Below are 20,814 nucleotides of genomic sequence, written 5' to 3'. Positions count from 1 at the left end.
AATGAACTCTTGGGACTTCATCAAGATCAAAAGCTTTGGCACAGCAAAGGAAACAGTCAACAAAACCAAAAGACAACTGACAGAATGGGAGAAGATATTAGCCAATGACATATTAGATAAAGGGCTAGTATCCAAAATCTATGAAGAACTTATCAAACTCAACACCCAAAGAACAAATAATCCAATCAAGAAAAGGGCAGAAGACATGAACAGACATTTCTGCAAAGAAGACATTCAAATGGCCAACAGACACATGAAAAAGTGCTCCACATCACTCAGCATCAGGGAGATACAAATCAAAACCACAGTGAGACATGACCTCATACCAGTCAGAGTGGCTAACATTAATCGGTCAGGAAACGACAGGTGTTGGAGAGGAGGAGAACCCTCCTACACTGTTGGTGGGAATGCAAGGTGGTGCAGCCACTCTGGAAAAAGTATGGAGGTTCCTCAGAAGGTTGAAAATAGAGCTACCCCATGACCCAGTAATCACACTACTGGGAATTTACCTTAAAGATACAAATGTAGTGATCTGAAGGGCCATGTGCACCTGAATGTTTATAGCAGCAATGTCCACAATAGTCAAACAATGGAAAAAGCCTAGATGTCCATCAACAGATGAATGGACAAAGAAGATGTAGATATATACAATGGAATGCTGTGCAGCCATCAAAAAACCCTGAAATCGGGGCGCCTGGGTGGCTCAGTGGGTTAAAGCCTCTGCCCTCGGCTCAGGTCATGATCCCAGGGTCCTGGGATCAAGCCCCGCATTGGGCTCTCTGCTCAGGGGGGAGCCTGCTTCCTCCTCTCTCTTTGCCTGCCTCTCTGCCTACTTGTGATCTCTCTCTCTGTCAAATAAATAAATAAATAAATAAATATATTAAAAAAAAAAAAAAACCTGAAATCTTGCCGTTTGCAAGGATGTGGATGGAACTAGAGGGTATTATGCTAAGCAAAATAAGTTAATCAGAGAAAGATAATTATCACATGCTCTCTCTGATGTGAGGAATTTGAGAGGCAAGGTGGGGGTCCATGGGGGGAAGGGAGGGAAAAATGAAACAAGATGGGACTGGGGAGGGAGACAAACCATAAGAGACTCTTAATCTCAGGAAACAAACTGAGGGTTGCTGGAGTGGAGGTGGGTAGGAGGGATAAGATGTCTGGGTTATGTACACTGGAGAGGGTAAGTGCTAAGGTGAGTGCTGTGAATTATGTAAAACTGATGATTCAGAGACCTATACCCCCAAAACAAATAATACATTATATGTTATTTTAGAAAAAGAATTAGATTCCTTTTTATGGCTGAGTACTATTCTACTGTATGGATAAAACACATTTCGTTTATCTATTTAACTGTCAATGGACATTTAGATTATTTACACCTTTTGGTAACTGTGAATAATGCTTCTATGAACATTGGTATACAAATATTTCTTTGAGCCCATTTTTCATTCTTTTAGGTATATATCCAGAAGTAGAATAGGTAGATCAATGGAAATTCTGTTTACCATTTTAAGGAACTGCCAAACTGTTTTCCACAGAGATTGCATTGTTTCTACCAGCAATGCACAAGAGTTTAAATTTTTCCACAACCTCACCAACAACTTGTTATTTTGGTTTTTGTTTTTATAATAGTCATCCTTGTGTTTATGAAGTGGTGTCTCATTGTGGTTTTGATTTGCACTTTTCTAATGACTAATGATGTTGATCATCTCTTCATGTGTTTATTGGCTGGTTATATATTATTTTTAGTGAAATGTCTCTTCATGTCTTTTGCCTATTTTTGAATTGGGTTGTCCTTTTGTTGTTGAGTTGTAGGAGTTCTTTATATATTCTGGATATCACTCCCTTATCAGATATATGACTTACAAATATTTTCTCCTGTTCTGTAGGTTATCTTTCCACTCTCTTTATAGTATCGTTTGATGACACAAGTTCTTAATTTTGATGAAGTCCAATTTACCTTATGCTTTTGGTATAATACCCAAGAAAGCATTGTCTTCCAATTCAAAGGCATGAAAAATTTCCCTCATATCTTCTTCTAAGAGTATTATACTTTAGGTCTTAAATTTAGATCTTTGATCCATTCTGAGGAGATTTTTTGTATTTGATATAAAGGTCCAACTTCATTCTTTCAGATGTGAATATCCAGCTTTGCCAGCATCAATTGTTGAAAAGATGATCCTTTCCCCATTGAATGGTCTTGGCACACTTGCTGATAACTAATTGACTATATATTTCTAGGTTTATTTCTAGACTCTCTATCCTATTTCATTGGTCTATACATCTATGTGCCAGTACCACACTGTTTTGATTACTGTAGCTTGTAGTACTTTTTGAAATTGGTACTTCTTTTAGTACTTTTTGAAATTTGTTCTTCTTTTTCAAGGTTGTTTTGACTGCCCATCATTTTTATACAGGTGAACTTGAATATGTGGCAGATGCCTTCAAGCAAAAAAAGCAGAAAACTCAAAACTCATCCTATCTCATAGTTCTTCAACTCTGGCAAGGTCCCAGTCAATGTCTTTTTAGTCAGACTAGTTCACTTTTTACTCATAGAGATATAATACAGCTGTGGTCACAAGTATAAATAAATGGTCATGGCATAGAGTACTGCAATAAAGGGATTTATGGAAACTCCATCAGGGTACTCTATTGGAAAGAGCACTTGATAAGGAGACCAGAATCAGGGTTTTAGTTCCAACTCTGTACTTCAAAGCAATGATACTTAACAAGTAACTCACTTTTCTAGGGCCCTTTAATTATTTTCATTGATCTATAAACTGATGATCATACCCCTGCCCGGTGTAACTCACAGCGATATACTGTGATATCACTTGAGATGATACCTTGAGCCTCAAGAGATATAAAGCATATGGCCCTATACAGCTAGGCATTCTAGCATGGAAGCTATTATGCTTCGCATGACTGGTCATTCATCTCGCCAGAGCCCTGAAGGTCTTCATTTTGTCAGGTCCTTAATAACTTAAATAGAATTTTCTCATCATACAAGTTCACAGATACTCCAAAGTTTCAACTCCACAATACCAATAAGGGTTTGTCTCATTTTATTTTTATTATTTTTAAAAATATTTTATTTTTAAGTGATCTCTACACCCACCACAGGGCTCAGACTTACAGCCCTGAGATCAAGAGTCGCATGCTCTACTGACTGAGCCAGCCAAGTGCTACAGGGTTTGTCTGGTTCTAGGAGACAGCTCTTAACCCATCACATCTCATGTCGACAACCAAGAGGAAGTAGTGCTCAGTAAGACTACGTTAGTCCATCTATTTCGTACAGGCGAATGTGAGGACCCTGTGAGAAATGTGGAAGCCGGTGGAAGCCTGTGGGAGATGGAACTCAAACACATCTGGGAAAATCTCCCCTTCCATCTCCTAAAGTGAAAGGAAATATACTATCGCTTATCCATTTATGAGATTGCCTTTGGCTGGTGAAATTGCAAGGGCTAGTCACAGCAGGAGGCCTTTTTGAAAGACAAAACAAGCAAAAACAACAAAAGCTCTCCCTGTTCGTTGTTGGTTTCACTTATAAGCATTTGCCAGGACCTTGGCAGCAAGTCGTTTGGGGGCCCTCTTGACAAGATTCACACATGATCCGCAGAAGGTAGAGAGAAATCTCCTCATCTCTGCATGGTAATTAAGGAGGACAGATGGCCCTGTGATTATTCAACCATATGTAGGTCAAGACTAAATGAATTAATAAGCAACTTAATTCTCAGCCGCCTCCAAGAGCTTATGGGGCATCCATGAACAAACAATTGCCATAGTATCCTGGGAAACAAGAGCTAGGAACGGAGAGAGATTACATTTCCCTCATGGTACACTAAGTTCCACAGCCTGGGAAGGGATGTCTCAGTTCGTCTACCACATATTGTCTTCTATATTGTGTCTAGGTTGTTAAAATGAGTCAAAAGTTATCAATCTTAGTTTCCCATGTGTAAATTATATAACTGCAGCCCATAGGGTCTCTCTCTCTCTCTCTTTTGAAGTTAGGCTTTCCTTAATCAATCACTTTAGGACTGAGAAGCTAAGGTATTAGAGTGTAGAGCCATAAGGAGAAATGTAACAAGATAGGAAACACATGCTGGGGGCCCACAGAGGGATCAGGGAACAAGTTCTGAAAGGGCTCTGAGAAGCAAGGGTCTGCCAAGGCAGAGATTAAGCGGGACCTGAGAAGAAAAATGGACACCAATTGAGGGGAAGAAATTGAGGCCAGGAAAACTGTGTGCAAAAGGCAGGAAGCAGTGCAAGGCACACACGGGATGGTAATCAAACCAGTATGACCAGATATTGCAGGGGTATTAGCAGAGATCAGCTGGTACAGGCGATTAGCAGCAAACAGAGCCCCAGATGGCAGCAATGCTGCATGCTTATAGGAAAACCTATAAGCTTATAGGAAAACCTTTTCTGAGTGATCCTCCCTGAGTCCACAGAAAAGACACTAAAAACCTTCCAGGAGTGTATCCTGAGAAAAGTAGTTTCCTCCCTCCTATTTGCTCTCCACTCCCCCAGGGGGAGTAACTGGTGAGACAGGCAAAGAATTGAGCTACCCTGCTCAGCTCCCCTCGCCCTTCCTCTTACCCAGCCAAACTCCCTAGAACTGACCAGTTTTCCCTCTTGTCTCCTTGTCCTCTTCTAAATGGTGAGCTACTTTCCTCTGAGGAGAGGCCTCCATTTGTCCAGCTGTCTATGGATGGGCATGTTTAATTTTCTGAGCAAAAGAGTATTAAACCCAGTTGTCAAACCCAGCATTACTGGTGGTAATAGATATTTTGCTCCTTTTGTCTCACTCCTGTGTGTATGTGAGTTGGTTTGGAGGACTGCAGGAGAAGGAGCATAATTTGCCTCCTGCTTAAAACCCCAACATCCCAAAGTCTGGAAGACACAGATAGAATAGATGTACAGGTACAGATATAAATCTAGATATATAGATACAGCTTCTAGTACTATTTGTCTTTACAGAAAAACATAAAGGGTATGTCACAATGAGTCAATAGTAATAAATCTTAATTTCTTAGCTACGTGAATGTCACAATGAGTCAATAGTAATAAATCTTAATTTCTTAGCTACGTGAAGCTTAGGAACTTAAATTTTTCTTTTTAGTAACATACGTATAGCACAAAATTTGAAAGGAATAGAATAGGGTAAAAAGTCTCCCTCCTCTCTAACCCTCCAGTTACCCAGTTCTCCTCCCCATAGGCAACCATTATTAATCACTTTCTTACTTATCCTTCCAGGGTTACTCAATTTGTATGCAAGCAGATATGCGTATTATTTTTTAATCAAAATGTGGTGCTGTGAGCCTTGTTTTTCATTTCATCTGTCTTGTAGATTATTCCTTAAGGAATATCCCATTATTCTTTATCAAATGTTGAGTTGTCCTACTCAATAGTATCCCATTATATGGCCGCACTATAACAAACAACTCCCTCACTGTTGGACATTCATTTTTAATCTTATGCTATTAAAAATCATGCTTTAGTGACTAGTAGGTACATCTTTGCGAACATGTGCAAAGTAACAAAGGTCAGGTGACACTATTTGCCCTGTTTACCAGGCATGACCTTTGCTATCCCTTCCCAGCTTCTGTTCTAGCCACAGCCACTAGCATGCATCCGCTATCTTACTACTAAGGTACCAACTATAATCAGAGATATTAGGTAAAGAAGTTGCCGTATTTAATGTCTTGAATTCTCTCAGAGATTTGAAAGAATTGTAAAGGAAATGAACACAGGTGGCAGTTGACCTACTTAACTCTTTGGTATCACTCTGGAGCTACTTAAAATAGAAGTGACATGGAACACAAGGGAAGAGATTCATAAAGTACATGCTGTAGATGGTGCATATAAAATAATTATACCAACTTCAAAGCAATCTTTAGAGCCATTTTAAAATTTGAGAGCTATTTTAATTGCATGGTAAACTAGAACCAACATAAGTTAAGGCAAATTTATGCTTCCTTTTACATTTTTCCTTTACTTATAGCCTTGCTATCCTTCCTAGTGTCTTCCCAAATAAAGGCTCTTCCAGTACCCTTTTGTCATACTAGCAGAGTTTCTTCTTTTGATTCGTGTTTATGTCTCCAAATTATCCCTTCTCTCCCAAATAAATTTTTTTCCTCTGTACCTAGTTTTTCGTTCACTCTCAGAAATAAAGGATTTGATTAATTAATTTTCATCTGAGTGGCTAATTTTTTTTACCTCCTAGAAATACTTAAGATTTTTAATAGTAAGAGCAGGTTAGTGCTAGATAGTAATTTACAGGAATTTTCATTTAAATATTGGAAGTAGAATAAGGGCCCATAGATCAACATAACATGCCCAGTGATACAGCAGAACCAGAGTTTGAATGCAGACCTACTTAAGTCTGAAGTCTGTACTTGCCTACCTCTCATCAATGTTCAAACATTTTTGGTTGAAAAAACCTTGAAAAAAAATTTTTTGCTTGAAAAAAAATTTTCAAAACCTTTAATTTTTTCATTTTAATAGTTGCAAAGGTCATAATTTCCAGCATATTATAAATACTGAACTTATAATTACAAATATCACCTTTTAAGTGAATCCAGTGAAACCCAAATACAATATTTATATCCATTTTTTAAAAGATTTATGTATTTGAGAAAGAGAGAGAGAATTTTATTTAATTTTATTTAATACTAAATTTTATTTAAATCCTAGTTAGTTAGCATATATGGTAAAATTGGTTTCAGGTGTAGAATTTAGTGATTCATCACTTACATATAACACCCATGGCTTATTTATCACCAGATATATATCTATAACAAAAATATGTATTTATTTTAAAATTTCATTTACTTTCTTCTGACTTAAGTAGTTTTAATTGATAAAATTTTTTTCCTCCGGATTACAAATATACATAATTGATTACGACAACATATAGATACACAATTTGGTAATTACTAAACATAGGTAGTAAATTTTGTATTATTAGTTAAGGTAATACAAGCCACTGCAATAAACTTCAAATTCTGATGACTTAATACAGAAGACCACTGCTCGATAATACAGAGTCCTCAAAGGGACTAGGTGGTGATACAGATACATAGGCTCCTCCCCTCTTGGGGTTCTGCTGTCTTCAACATGTGGCTTCCCATTGCCCAAAAAGGAAAAAATGAGCACGGAGATCTCATGCAGGCAGCTTTAGAATTGGTGCCCCTCACTTCCTCTACCTTCCAAAACCCAGAACCAGTTTTATTGGTAAACCAGAAACAGCAGGAAGGTGGGTTTACAGTCTAGTAGTATGCACCAGGGAAAGGAGAAATGGGTTGTAAACAACTTGACATCTCTGCCACACGTTTTATTGGAAATAATTGTCTTGAGAAGAATTGTGATCCACCTTTTTAAAGAAACCAAATGAAAGATAATGTTTTCATTTGCTAAAAACAAATTTCTCTGGCAGCTATCTTTAAAATATTTCTTGTAGAGGTGCCTGGGTGACTCACTCGTTAAGCGTTTGCCTTCAGCTCAGGTCATGATACCAGGGTCCTGGGATGGAGCCCTGTCTGGGACTCCCTGCTCTGCTCAGCGGAGAGCCTGCTTCTCCCTCTCCCACCCCCCTTGCTTGTGTTCCCTCTCTCGCTGTCTTTGTCAAATAAATAAAATCTTTAAAAAAAAAAAAAAGGAAATTTTAGGGGCACCTGAGTGGCTCACTGGGTCAAAGCCTCTGCCTTCGGCTCAGGTCATGATCTCAGGGTCCTGGGATCAAGCCCCACATCGGGCTCTCTGCTCAGCGGGGAGCCTGCTTCCTTCTCTCTCTCTCTGCCTGCCTCTCTGCCTGCTTGTGCTCTCTCTCTCTGTGTCAAATAAATAAATAAAATCTTTTAAAAAAAATAGGAAATTTTAAATATTTTATCAGATGAAATAAGATGAGGACAGTAATTAGACTTTGTATGACTTGATAAAAACATGTTCTTTCATTAACACACTGATCACCAAGCAAAATAAACAAAGCCTTTTTCTTAACAAATACTTTTAAAGATAAATTCAGCAAATCTTGAATTTATGAGAGCTCAGTGAATCATTAAAGATTTCACTGATGTTTGGGATTGGTAAGGGCAATGCCTTTTCTTATAAAATGGGAGAGTCTATCAGTAACTCAAGCATATTATTAGAGAAGTCAATTTTATAAGAGAGTACTTATGTTAGTTGAGAATCTGAAAATTGATTCCTTTAAAATGATTTATGTCTATGTAAACTACTCTGGAAATATTTATGTACTCCTGGGCATACCCCAAGTTTGAGTACTGCTGCACTATACCATACTACCTTGACAACTCAAAGTTTCTAAAGTGCTTTTGACAAACTTGGGAGACTTTAAAGTGTTCATAACTTTATTACCCTAGGACAATGAAATCATTTTTAGGATTTTATTAATTTATTTGAGAGAGAGCAAGCATGAGTGGTGGAGAGGGGAAAGAGGAGAGGGAGAAGCAGACATTGCACTAAGCAGGGAGCCCCACGGGGGGCTCAATCCCAGGACTCCAGCCAAAAGACCAACTGACTGAGCCACCCGGATACCCCATGATAACAAAATCATTAAAAGGAATCTGACTTTTCTTTACTAAAATGTTTTGAGATTAATTTTATATGAGATTTAAAATATTCATAGCCTATTGGAGAAAATATCTTTACATTCCTGAAGATAACTTGTCCAGAGCTTAGTCCTAATAATAGCTAGTGTTTACTAACTGCTTTAACAGATATTATGTTAAATGCTTTACATTTAATCTTTATAACACTCAAAGTAAATGCAATTTTGTAGTTGAAAGACTGAACTTAGGGGATCAAGGATTCAATTTATATTTCTAACAAATAAGTTGTCTTTAGAACAGTAGTTACTATACTCATTTGGGATCACAAATCCCGGTAGGAATCTGATCAAAGCCATGGATTATCTCCCCAGAAGAACTCATATAAGTATGTGAAATTCTACATACTAAATTTTGGGGTCTCACAGACCACTGCTCCCAAATCCCTTCTACTGACTCATAAAAGGTAGTCTCCTCTTAAATTATACTGGCATTCAACTGGAAATCAGAACATTTTAACATTAAACATTACAGTAATAATGAAAGTCTAATGTATCTTTTTTTTTTAAAGAGAGAGTGAATGAGCAGTTGGGGCAGAGAGAATATTAAGCGGGCTCCATGACCAGCACAGTGCTCAACATGGGGCTTGACCTCAGACCCTAAGATCAATACCTGAGCCAAAATTAAAAGTTGGATGCTTAACTGAGTGATCCAGGTGCCCCAAAGTCCAGTGCAACTTAAAACACGCTGAGAGGGACACCTGGGAGGCTCAGCCAGTTAAGCGTCTGACTTCGGCCCAGGTCATGATATCAGGGGACCTCGGATGGAGTGCTGAGCTTGACCCCCTGCTCAGCCAGGAGCCTACTTGTCCCACTCCCATTCTCTACCCCACCCCCACTTGTGCTTTTGCTTGCAGGCATTGGGCATATGTGCCCCGTCTCTCATATAAATAAAATGTTTTTTAAAAACCACTCTGAGAGAGGTATTCAATTTTGTAGAGCTGGAATACTACTTGGAAGAAACCAAAATTAAAACAAAAAGAGCACATTCTGCTTTTTTACTGAAGCAAATATGTATAGTATACTGGTAGAAACCATTCTGTTAACCAAATCATGTCTTAATTGGTCAAGTTTAAAAAAATACACATTGTATACAATTCAGAAAATTGGTAAAGTAAAAAGCCAGAGGTGCTTCCTGTTAATTAATTGTGCGGCATATTTCCTTCTAGCTTTTTTGAGACTAACATACCATTATTTATGAATACTACAGTATTGTTAGTTGACAATAATAATCTCAAGGTAATACAAAATTTATAATCATGTTCTAGATAAAATGTTCAGCTTAGTTTTTATTTACCATACCCCATTCTGGGAAAACATTTAAATGCATAAATTATCTTGTTCCATAATCATGATGTTCATCCAAAAGAGGATTTACCATATAGCACTCAATGTGTATATTTATTCTACTAGACCATCCATTACTACAGAGGATATCCATGATACAAAAAGTTTACAGTCTTAACCAGAAGAATCTAATCTTGCTTTTATAATAGTTAAGAATCATTGCAGTTGACTTTTAGAGTCAGTGTCCATACATTTCAATATTTCAGACTGCTGTTAAAGAACCCTCTGGTTAAGATGAAGAGCTTGGGGTCTAGAACTCAAACTATTTGGAATTCAAATTCTTGCTTTGCCATTCAACTAGCTGTGTGATAACAATTTGCTCTAATTATAAGAGTAACATCTAATTATAAGTTTCTCATGTTTCAGGCAGGATCCATTGACTTGTATGATTTAACTGTACAGCTTAGGTTAGCTAGACATTTAAACAAACTTATCTTACAATTTTCTTGTTTACAAATTGAGACTTAATCACAAATAATGCTAATGAAGTATGTCAAACTTTAAAAGGACAAAGAAAAAAACCCCAAAGCAATAGTATTTTTATCTTTGACCACACACAAATCTTAATGCTGTTACTATATTTACTAATAACTAAGAACAGTCTGGCATTGCCTAACAAGGTAATCATGAGTTGTTGAGACACATGTGACTATTAGGAATACAAGAGTAATTGATTTAATTATATATGTCACCACAAGATGGAGTGAGAGTTCAACACACACACACACACACACTCTCTCTCTCTCTCTCTCTCTCTCTCTCTGTCAAAAGACTACAGATTTGACTTATTCCATTCTGCCATCTAGTGGTGATATAATTAGGAATTACCCACTATTGGATAAGTCTTGTGCAAGAATAAAATAAAAGTAAGCAATTTCATAAGAACTAAAAAAATAATTGAAAGACAAGATTCAAGCACAAAAAGGAAAGCGGTAACATCACTTAATACAGTGGCAAGAATAGGAAGTCAAGGAGAGACTGTCAGCTTTCCCAAGCTGGCAAAACAAGTTTAAAACATAAAATCTATTTTAAAACTAAAGAATTCTAAATATGGCCTCACCTATTTCTTAAAAAGTAAGTAGTTTGGATTTAAATAATATTAATGTTGCTTTTTTTCCTTATAAAATTGAAAACTGCAAAATCATAAGGAAGCATCTAAGGTCTCTAGGCACTTACATAAATTTTGGGTAGGGCTATTTAGATTTATAGTCAATAATGTTTTTATTTTCATTGAATAACAATGCTTTTATTTGCTTGAACTTTTACACTTAAAATTTCAGGAGTAAATTTTTTAAAAAATTTACCAAAAAAATATACATACCTTGTAAAACATACAGAAACAAAATTAGAAAGCAAAAGGTTAATGTTCTTGATAAGTAAAAGAGCCCTATAAATCAATCAGAAAAAGATAATCACAAAAGGAAGACAAAGGATATGACCAAGGCATCTACAAATAATGTAGTTTATAAACAATAAAATTATCACTCACTAGTAACCTCATTAAAATAATATTTTTTGTTTCCCAATCTATCAAAGAGAAAGAGTTATAATAACCAGTGTTGGTGAGGATATAGGAAAGCAGATTCTGTAGGTGAAATATAAATTGTGCAACCATTCTAGAGTGTGTTAAATGGGAATACATGTTTACCTGGAATTTCAGCTCCTGGGAATTTATACTCGTAGTACAGGTTTCCCCTGTTATCTGAAAGTAGTGTGTTCTTAGGAAAGCTTTAATAAGCTGAAATCATGTAAAGAGAAGTATCGTCCCCACTTTCCTCAAGTTCTCATTGTACCACTTTGCTTTTACAAAAGGCCTACCTTAGTATCGGTTTTCAGTAACTGAAAGAAATCCAAGGCGGATTTTTCCCTTTTACAACAAAAACCATTACTATACTAAGGTAAGTCTTTCATAAATGTGAACTTCCCTGCAACTCCAATTTGATATATACACAAAGATTCATCTGTAGGGATGTGATTAAATTGTCACTTATAACAGCTCAAACCTCACCACATGTTAACATTCAACAGGAGATTAAACTATGATGTGACATGAAGTTTATGTTGGAATTTTATGTGACTTGTTAAAGTCATGGTGTAGAAATAATGATATCAATAAGTGCTCACCTCTAATAAGTGGAAAAGCAAGTTATAACACTATGTGTATAGCATGATACTGATGGGTTTTTTTTTTCTTTTTTGAAAAGGTACTTTATTTTCTTCTTTGTGCTTTTCTAAATTTCCCAATTACGTGTATCACTTTTATTTACAATCAAAATAATGATAAAATTTCTAAGTACACATCACAAAACTCTTGATTACTATATTTTCATATAAAATATACAATTTTCCAATCAAATTTACACTTGGATATTTAGGTGAGTAGAAATAATCTTAAATGCAGGTTTCAGGTGTATGGGTTCAATACAAAAAGGATACCGAGAAAATTTTTTCGATCTCTTCAAGAGACCCCCTTAAAGCTAGGAAGTATGGTCTGGAAATTTCTCAGTGAAAAGCAAGAACTACATATCTACTTAAGAAAACACTTAGAAATTTATTATTCTAATCCTTTAGTTGTTTTGCTTCCTTTCCAACATCTCTAAGTAAAATTTATTTTCTGAATATTCAAATTTGACTGTTTCTTAAAATTAACACAACAAAATGACCTCCAAAAATTAAATATAAAACTGCAGATTATCATTTACGCATGGGTAATAACTATTGAAAATCTCTTAGTTCCTGATGCATAGCCCATTTATCCAAAGATTATATGTATCTCAATGTTGTCATTCTATAAGAACAAGACATCAAAAAGAAAATAATAATTTAGTGTTATTAAACTAGCTGCTCTGCCAAGAAAATATATGTGGTAAATAAAAATGTGTAAGTTTATAGCTGAAACTCTATTCACAAAATACAATGGTCCTCCACTAGCAGAATTTGAATATTGAAGCTTTTTAACTATATTCTAAACAAAATAATTAAAAATCAATTCCAATAACTTAGAATAAGTGCTTTATTTTTTTTAATTCCCACAAAAACTGAAACTACCATTTACATCAGTTGCAAGAGCAATAAAAATTAGAAATCAATTTGCTGTAACTCTTGAAAACATGAGCATAAAAGAAACAAAAAGGAAAAACTAAGTACTTCTTTTAAACTGAAGATAATCTGACTGCTTGTGACATATCGACCTGTAGATGTACAAACAGCAGATGCTTTCAAAACAGGGCAAGATTTAATTGATTTAGAACAATATTCCAAACAATTCCAACCAAGTTTTCAATTACTTGTTCTGGTTTATTATAGAGTCACAAAAAGTAAATCTCTTCTAATAGGTAACCAGCTGATGTCAATTCAGAACACTCCACACCAGCACAACAATAACTATGGAAATTATGAGGTATGACTACAGGAAAAAAAAAAAAAAAAAGAAAAACCCAGCACCCAAAATGCACATATTTTATACTTCAATTTAACTGCAATATAATTGTATTTTGGTTAAAAAAAAGAGTTTCCTTAAACTATATGTCAAAAAGAAAAGCAAATGTATCACTTTATATTATTTTTTTGAATTTAAAAAATATATACGTAATCTTCCTTTGTTTTTGATAAGTTCAAATATGAATTGATAGCAGGGTAATTGGATTCTTTAGGAAAGCTCTATAGAAGAGATGAATACAACATACTATATCTTCTTTAAGAAGTATGAGCTGAAACGTTAGGCATTCCTTGTATTGTTTTTGTATATATTTAAGGAATGCTGTCCTTGTAAACAATTACTTTGAAAAAGAAATACTGAGACCAAAATACATTACTAGAGGATCTCTATAAAAGGTCACCAAAACTATTCTTGCTCATGACATCAGGGAAAATGTTTTTAGAATTTATCTTGTTAGAAAAAAAAATGCTACCACTTTTCTTCCTTTTTCTTTTTTGTGATTACCACAATTAAACATCAGAAGATTTTTCCCAAATAAATACTGATGTAAATGTCGATTTCAAGGGCAAACAACTTTCATAAGAGTCTATTTCTCGGGCATTTCACCATCTGTTGAGACTGAGGCAGCACTGTTCTGGTGTGAATTGTCACTGGACTCCTGTGAAGTATTCCTTCTGGGACAGTTTATTGGGATCTGAAGCTGATTAGCAGATGTAGGCTTAGCAGCACTTGGTGGCTTTGTAGAGGAATTAGATGGAAGTCTATGACGACTACTGTCCTCACCAGAAGTAGATGAATGTCTTTTTCTTCCAAATTCCTCACTAATAGGGGGCTGCAAATTATGAAGGATAGTTTAGTGAAAATTTTACTATTTTTCCTCCTTTCTGATCTAAGGTCAGACTTTTTCAACAAAAAAGGAAACTATGTTGGCATTTCAGTAGAATTTATTAGAATAACAAAAACTTTACAGCAATTTAAGGTATTCAATTTAAATTTCCTCCTTACATAACTCAGCCTACCAGTATTTGTTCATTCTTTCACTCAACATATATTTATTAAGACTCTCGTATGTTTTAGGACTTGAACTACATTGCAGGGCATAAATATAAGGCTGGGTTCCCTGCCTCCAAGAAAATGTTTCAAAGAGGCTATTTTCCTTCTTTTTTCAACTTCTGTCAACTGCAAAGCATTTATAACTCTAGTCCCTTCCAACCCTAAACTCCTATGCTAGGCTTGTTTGAATGATAATGTTTAACAGATGAAAAAAAGCAGCAGGGGGAAAAAAGAGATACCAAATCAAATAATCTTCAGTGAGTCTGAAGGTTTATCCAGGATTTCTAGAATAAGGAAACTGGACAGCATTATTGGTGGTACTAATTTTAAACATTTTCAAACATTAATATCCATTAAGCTCCCAAATCCCCTCAGACTACAAGCGGGGGGTGGGGGGGTAGGCAGTAAAAAGGTATTCTGCATTCAAAAAAAGTCAGCATTTAAGACCTTTCCAGTTACAAAGATTTGGAAGCCCAGAACTATACACCACCAGCCCAATATTTTCCTTTGGAGACAAGTTAAGACCATAACCTCCTTCTCCAATCTTCCATTGTATTTAAAAGCAGAGCCCTGAATTCTTAGTTTCTATTCAGATAGGGCAAAAGTCACGATCACAGAGCAAGGATGTCTTTGTGACAGAACTGGCTAGGCCACTCTAGATACACCTTAATTCCAGAGACAGGCACTTCTATTAATTCCGTCCCTGGGCCATGAAACCTATTTACACAAAATAAAAGACAAACATATTACAATATAAGCAGAGATGGACCTAGCATTCCTTTCACCTCTCTCTCTTCTGTTCTTTTGATTCTTATTTCTTTTTCCTCCTTTTCCTTTATCTTATTTTCTTCTCATTCTTTTTTTTAATGCTTTCCTTTTCCTCTTGATATCAAATGTTTAAGGCTTACTCTTCTGTCTTTATATATGTATATAACATTCTTGTCTTAATTTTATTATGTGGGGAAACTTAAATCCATGTTATATCAGCATATATTATGAAAAGTATAGAATAAAATTATATAGAAAGTAAAAAATTTCCAAACTGCTAGTGAGAAATTAGTAACATATCCATGTAAAAGTTACTAAATCTATAAAATGTTTACTTACATGGGCATATCAAAATTAAAGGGAACTGACAATTGTACTGTGCTTACTTAAGATGTTAACATTTGGGAAATCTGGATAAAAAGAATATATGGGAGTTCTCTGTACTATCTTTACACCTGTTTTAAAGTTTGATTTCAAAACTAGAAAATTACCATTTCAAAATAAAAAGTTAAAAAAATAAAAATTGTAAAACGAAAGTTAAGGAAGTCACTGATAGCTCAAAATATGAAGGTAATAAAAAGACTACAGAAGTAAGGACTTAAAACTTATGGGGCACCTGGGCAGCTCAGTGGGTTAAGCCTCTGCCTTTGGCTCAGGTCATGATCTCCGGGTCCTGGGATGGAGCCCCCCATCGGGCTCTCTGCTCAGCGGGGAGTCTGCTTCCCCCCTCTCTCTGACTGCCTCTCTGCCTACTTGTGATCTCTCTCTGTCAAATAAATAAATAAAAATCTTAAAAAAAAAATAACTTACATCAATGCGGAAGTCTTCTAACCTCTTAAAGCTACAGAGGTATTCCTGAAGTTTTGGGTCAATAGACTGTGTCTTAGATTGAGAATATTTTAGATAAGCCCAAAACTTTTCCAATCCATATAGCTGACCTAATAACAAAGAAAAATATACACAATTAATTATATAGAATTTAAAAAATGATTCATATTAAACATGACCCCATCAGCAATTAACCATTTATCTTCCAGCATATACTTTATTTAGATCTTGAGAATAAGACATTGTAATAATAATGGCAGCTAACATTTAGTAAGCATTTGTTATACAATAGGTATTATTTAAGTGGTTTTTATGTATTAAACTAATTTGAACCATATAAAAACCTGTAATACAGGTGCTCTTGTGTATATTACTGATGAGTAAACTAAGGCTAACAAAGTTAAGTAACTTAACCAAAGTCACACAGCTATCAGGTGGTGAAAATGGGATTCAGATCTACGTATGAATCTAGCCCAAAACTGTTACCCACCATGCTAGTCCATCTTTCCAAGCATGTGTGCTGATATTACAAAGAATTTTCATGTAATGGAACATCAGTGAGTATTATCTTCATGTTTGTCAAGGGAAAAGTGGCAAAATACTACTCCATAAAGGAAACCCTTGGGCGTAGTTATTTTCTAACACCTCACTGGAATGACCTGCTTATTATACTGTACCCCATAACCTTCATCAAGAACCATAATAGTGGCCTGAAGGTCTTAAATGTCCTACTCTGAAGAAAATAGTTATGAACTCCTTCCCTTTTTATTGACTCAGGTTTACAATTTGCAAATAAAATAAGATTATTGCAGTTTTCTGTTTTGTTGTTTTACCAGATTCGTAGTCTTTTTTGGTTTCTTCTTGGAAATCCTTAAAAATTTCTTGTCTGAATTTTTTTTCCAGTCCATAACTATAAAACCTGAACAGACACTCTAATCCATACCTGTGGAAAGGAAATAAAAGGTTTATAATAAAAATTTTGCTATGACAATGTAAACATCTATGAGATAGAAGGAAACATGACAAAAATTGCCCAAGCAAAAAAATAAAGGCTTAAAGTTGTATAATTTTTAGTATGCAGTTTTTTTAGCTGAAGTGCTTATTTAGTAGTCCATAGATGGTTTTGGTATTTTTGTTCACTCAGCCATAGCACCTCATGGACATATACTGGGAACCTGCAGAATGAGGCAGCCCATGGACAACTATGGTGTGGCTTTGAACAGACAGAGGATCTCTCCTTGGTATTTCTGAAGACATGGTCAAAATATTTAGTGACATTGGGAATGTTTTAGATTTTTTCCAAACCAAGGTTATAACGCATGGTTTTAAATCCTTCTGAACATAATCTTTACTAAAGAGAGAGAAAGACTTACTCTTGTGCCCTAGACCTTATGTATAATTGATCCATTCAACTATAAATGACAAAGATAATTAAATGGCTCCTAACAGATCTTCCCTGCTTTAGTTATAAAGTACATTTCATAAAAGATATTTTGCTAAAATAATTGTAATCACTACAAAAATCAGAAAACAAATTTCCTTGTATTCTTCTATAACTACCTAGAGAACCCAAGACAAATTTTGGACTGTGTATTAGCAAACTACATGGGCTCAACCTTTAATTAATGGTGATGAGTAGAACCCATAAGAATGAACAAAGTCAACAAGATAGCAGCAAAAGGACCAAGTCTAGCTTATTCCACTAAAACATGTCACAATTAAAAGATCCCTCAGTTAGGATCCTTAAGTTGTTCTAAGTGCCTTAGTGGAATAAAGACTACAATTTCTTCATTACCAGTAACATAATTTTGCCTAGCTTTTATTCACAATAAGGGGTGTGTTGTGTGTGTGTGTGTGTGTGTGTGTGTGTGTGTCTTTTGTAACTACTAGCTTATTTTCAAGATGGAAAGTGATAGTCTGTCCAGAATAAATAAGTTTCTTGGCAAGCCACCAAGAGAAATGTAGGACTACCAACTGCACACCCAACCCACTGACCTGAGCTCTTTGCTTTGGTAGCCATAAGTGATGCTCTTCTTTGAGCTTGTATGACTGAAGCCTAAAGACTAAGGAACTAAAGAACCACCATCTCAGAAATGACAAATCTGCCTTGATACCTCTCTTATGGGAAATTATATTGATATTTGTTATACATTAGACTACTACAATATTTGGATTTTTAGTTTTATTTTTTAGTAAGCCAATTCCAAAGACCAAAAGTATGACATTAATAACAACTCAACTATGCAGCATAACTGCTGGAGTGAAGAGCAGGGGCAAATGGCCAGCCTCTCAGTTGTTATTTACTCATTTACTCCTCGTTATGAGACAGCTTAGATGAATGGAAAACATAAAGGCTGAGAAGCAGAAAGAGCTACATTTGAATTCTAGGCCTGAAATTATGTCCCTAAAAATGGGGATAACAATATCCTACTTTTTAAGAATAGATGACATAGTATTTGTAAAGCACTTAGACCAGAGCTGGCACATTGAAGATACATAAGTTATTTCTCTCCTTCCTTATTGAAATCATCTTACTTCTAAATGTAGTCAATGGATAGATTAAGTATTGATCTTTCTAATAACAGTAACAATTTATTAAGCACTTGCTGTGTATCATATGTTAAGACCTTTACATGTTCTGTTTTGCTTAATCTTCACAATAACCCTCTGAGTGTCTACCATAATTTCCCCTACTTTATAGATAAAGAACCTTAATCTTACTGGGAATAATAACTTGTCAAGCTCAATTAATAGGCTGGGATTCAAATTTAGGCCTGATTTCAAAGCCTTCAGACACTTAACCACTATGTTATACTTCTAAGGAAGAGCTAATCCAGGCTAGGCATGAACATTGCAGAAACAGACCCCAAATTATGTGTTAAAAAGCTACTAGAAACATACACGGACAACTATAGGAACACAGAAGAACTCCCAACCTAGACTTGGATGGTCACAGGCATATCAGAAAAGTTATTAGAAAGTCCTGAAGACCAAACAAAGTGTTTGCAAAAAGAGCAAAATACCCTGAGATTAATTATAACAGTGAACAGGGCGCCTGGGTGACTCAGTCAGTTAAGCAACTGCTTTGGCTCAGGTCATGATCCCAGGGTCCTGGGATGAGTCCCAAATCAGGCTCCTTGTTCAGCGGGGAGCCTGCTTCTCCCTCTGCCTGCTCTGCCTGCCATCCTCCCTGCTTGTGGGCGCTCGCTCTCTCTCTCTCTGATAAATAAATAAATAAAATCTTTTAAAAAATTATAACAATGACTTTCAAACTTTTATATATCTAATATTAAGAAAAACATTTTATCTGGTGACCAAGTTAATACAACACTCACAAATATAATGTGTGCACTTAAAAACATAGATAAGTTTTGCAACAATTCTTAAATTTGCATGTATGTATTAATTGTGAAAAAATTTAGCCTTACTATGTTCAATGCAGTCTGATATTTTTCAAACTAGTAAACTGACTTCACAACCCATTAACGGGTAGCACATCACTGTTTCAATGAGAACATCAAAATCAGAAATAGCAAATTTTGCCCTTTTGCCAACTCTGGTAAACTGGCAGTAGCCATCAAAATTTTGATAAGACTATAGATCTGAATTCAAGAATAACATTAAATAGTGCTGGGTTTGAATAGAGATGTCAGTAATAACAGAAGAGAGAAACAGAGGTAAACATACTATGTATCTGTCATTCCTGATCAAGATAAAGATTCTGGGAGAAAATTAAATAGTCTTTATTTTTATATATGTCAGGGCAAATGTAATTTATTCCAGAAAAATTTATTTGTAGCATCTTGTATTCCTCTGAAAGATTACAATAACTGATTAACAATATATTCTTATTTAAGATTTACAAGTAGAACTTGTAGAATGCTAAATTTGAGTAAACAGTGAGTGTAAAATTATCTTTTTTTTTCTTCTTTCCATCTCTTCTTCCTCCTACCATTTTCCAGGAATAGTGTACAAGAGCCTATTTCATGTTTCTTTTCACCCTTTTAGTCTGGTATAAACACTCTCAAAACTTATTCTGAACATTTCTCAAAGAAACAAGGTCTAACCTGAATGAAAAGAATGAGTTAGCAAAGCAGAGGGAGGAAGAAGAGAATATATATAGACATCTAGAGACTAGAGTTTGGGTCATTCAGAGAACACATTTTGTACCACTGTTGCCTAGAGAACTAGAGCACTACCAGGAAAAAATTAGATTTGATAGATGAGTCTAGACATATCATAAGAGGCCTTATTTTTTCTTGGCTCAAGTCATCTACACAACTAGTTTGGCTCTAAGTATTTATCAATTTGGGGTGTATATGCATATGCAAGGGAAGTCTCTAGTGGCTCTTTCAAATTTCATTTGGCCTTTGTGCCAGCCCCCAATATGGCTCCAAATGATCCTACCTCCAGATATTCACAACCTTGGGTAGTCTCCTCCTACCAGGTATGGTACCAGGGTTGATCGATGTGAACAATATAACACGGCAGAAGTGATGGTATATCACTTTCAAGCATAGGTTATACAAGACACCAAGGCTTCCATCTTGGAAGTTCTCCATCTTTCTTAGATTATTTGCTCTGGATGAAGTCATGTTGTTATATGTCCACTGAGAGAGAGGCCTATGTGGTGAAGAACTAAAACTTCCTGTCAACAGCCATGTGAATAAGCTTGACTCCTCCAGCCTGAGTCAAGTCTTCAGAGACGGCATCCTGGTCTAACACCTTGACTGCAAATGAGACATCTAAG

General features: G+C 35.6%; 1 protein-coding gene across 2 annotated transcripts in view; it reads right to left on the bottom strand.

Annotated features, from left to right (window-relative positions):
• Window positions 1-13,248: 13,248 nt before the first annotated feature.
• Window positions 13,249-20,814, bottom strand: part of LARP1B (La ribonucleoprotein 1B) — a 123,270-nt gene continuing 115,704 nt past the window's right edge. For both annotated transcript variants that reach the window (XM_080797772.1, XM_080797773.1), the window contains exons 17-19: window positions 16,898-17,007; window positions 16,047-16,174; window positions 13,249-14,247 (exon numbers count right to left, since the gene is read on the bottom strand). In XM_080797772.1, the coding sequence (XP_080653898.1) occupies window positions 14,002-14,247; window positions 16,047-16,174; window positions 16,898-17,007 (484 nt within the window). In that variant the 3' untranslated portion in view covers window positions 13,249-14,001. The remainder of the gene's footprint in view (window positions 14,248-16,046; window positions 16,175-16,897; window positions 17,008-20,814) is intronic.

Source organism: Martes martes, assembly GCF_963455335.1.
Source record: "Martes martes genome assembly, chromosome: 2".
Lineage (NCBI taxonomy): Eukaryota > Metazoa > Chordata > Mammalia > Carnivora > Mustelidae > Martes > Martes martes.
This window is presented reverse-complemented; position numbering and strand designations above follow the sequence as displayed.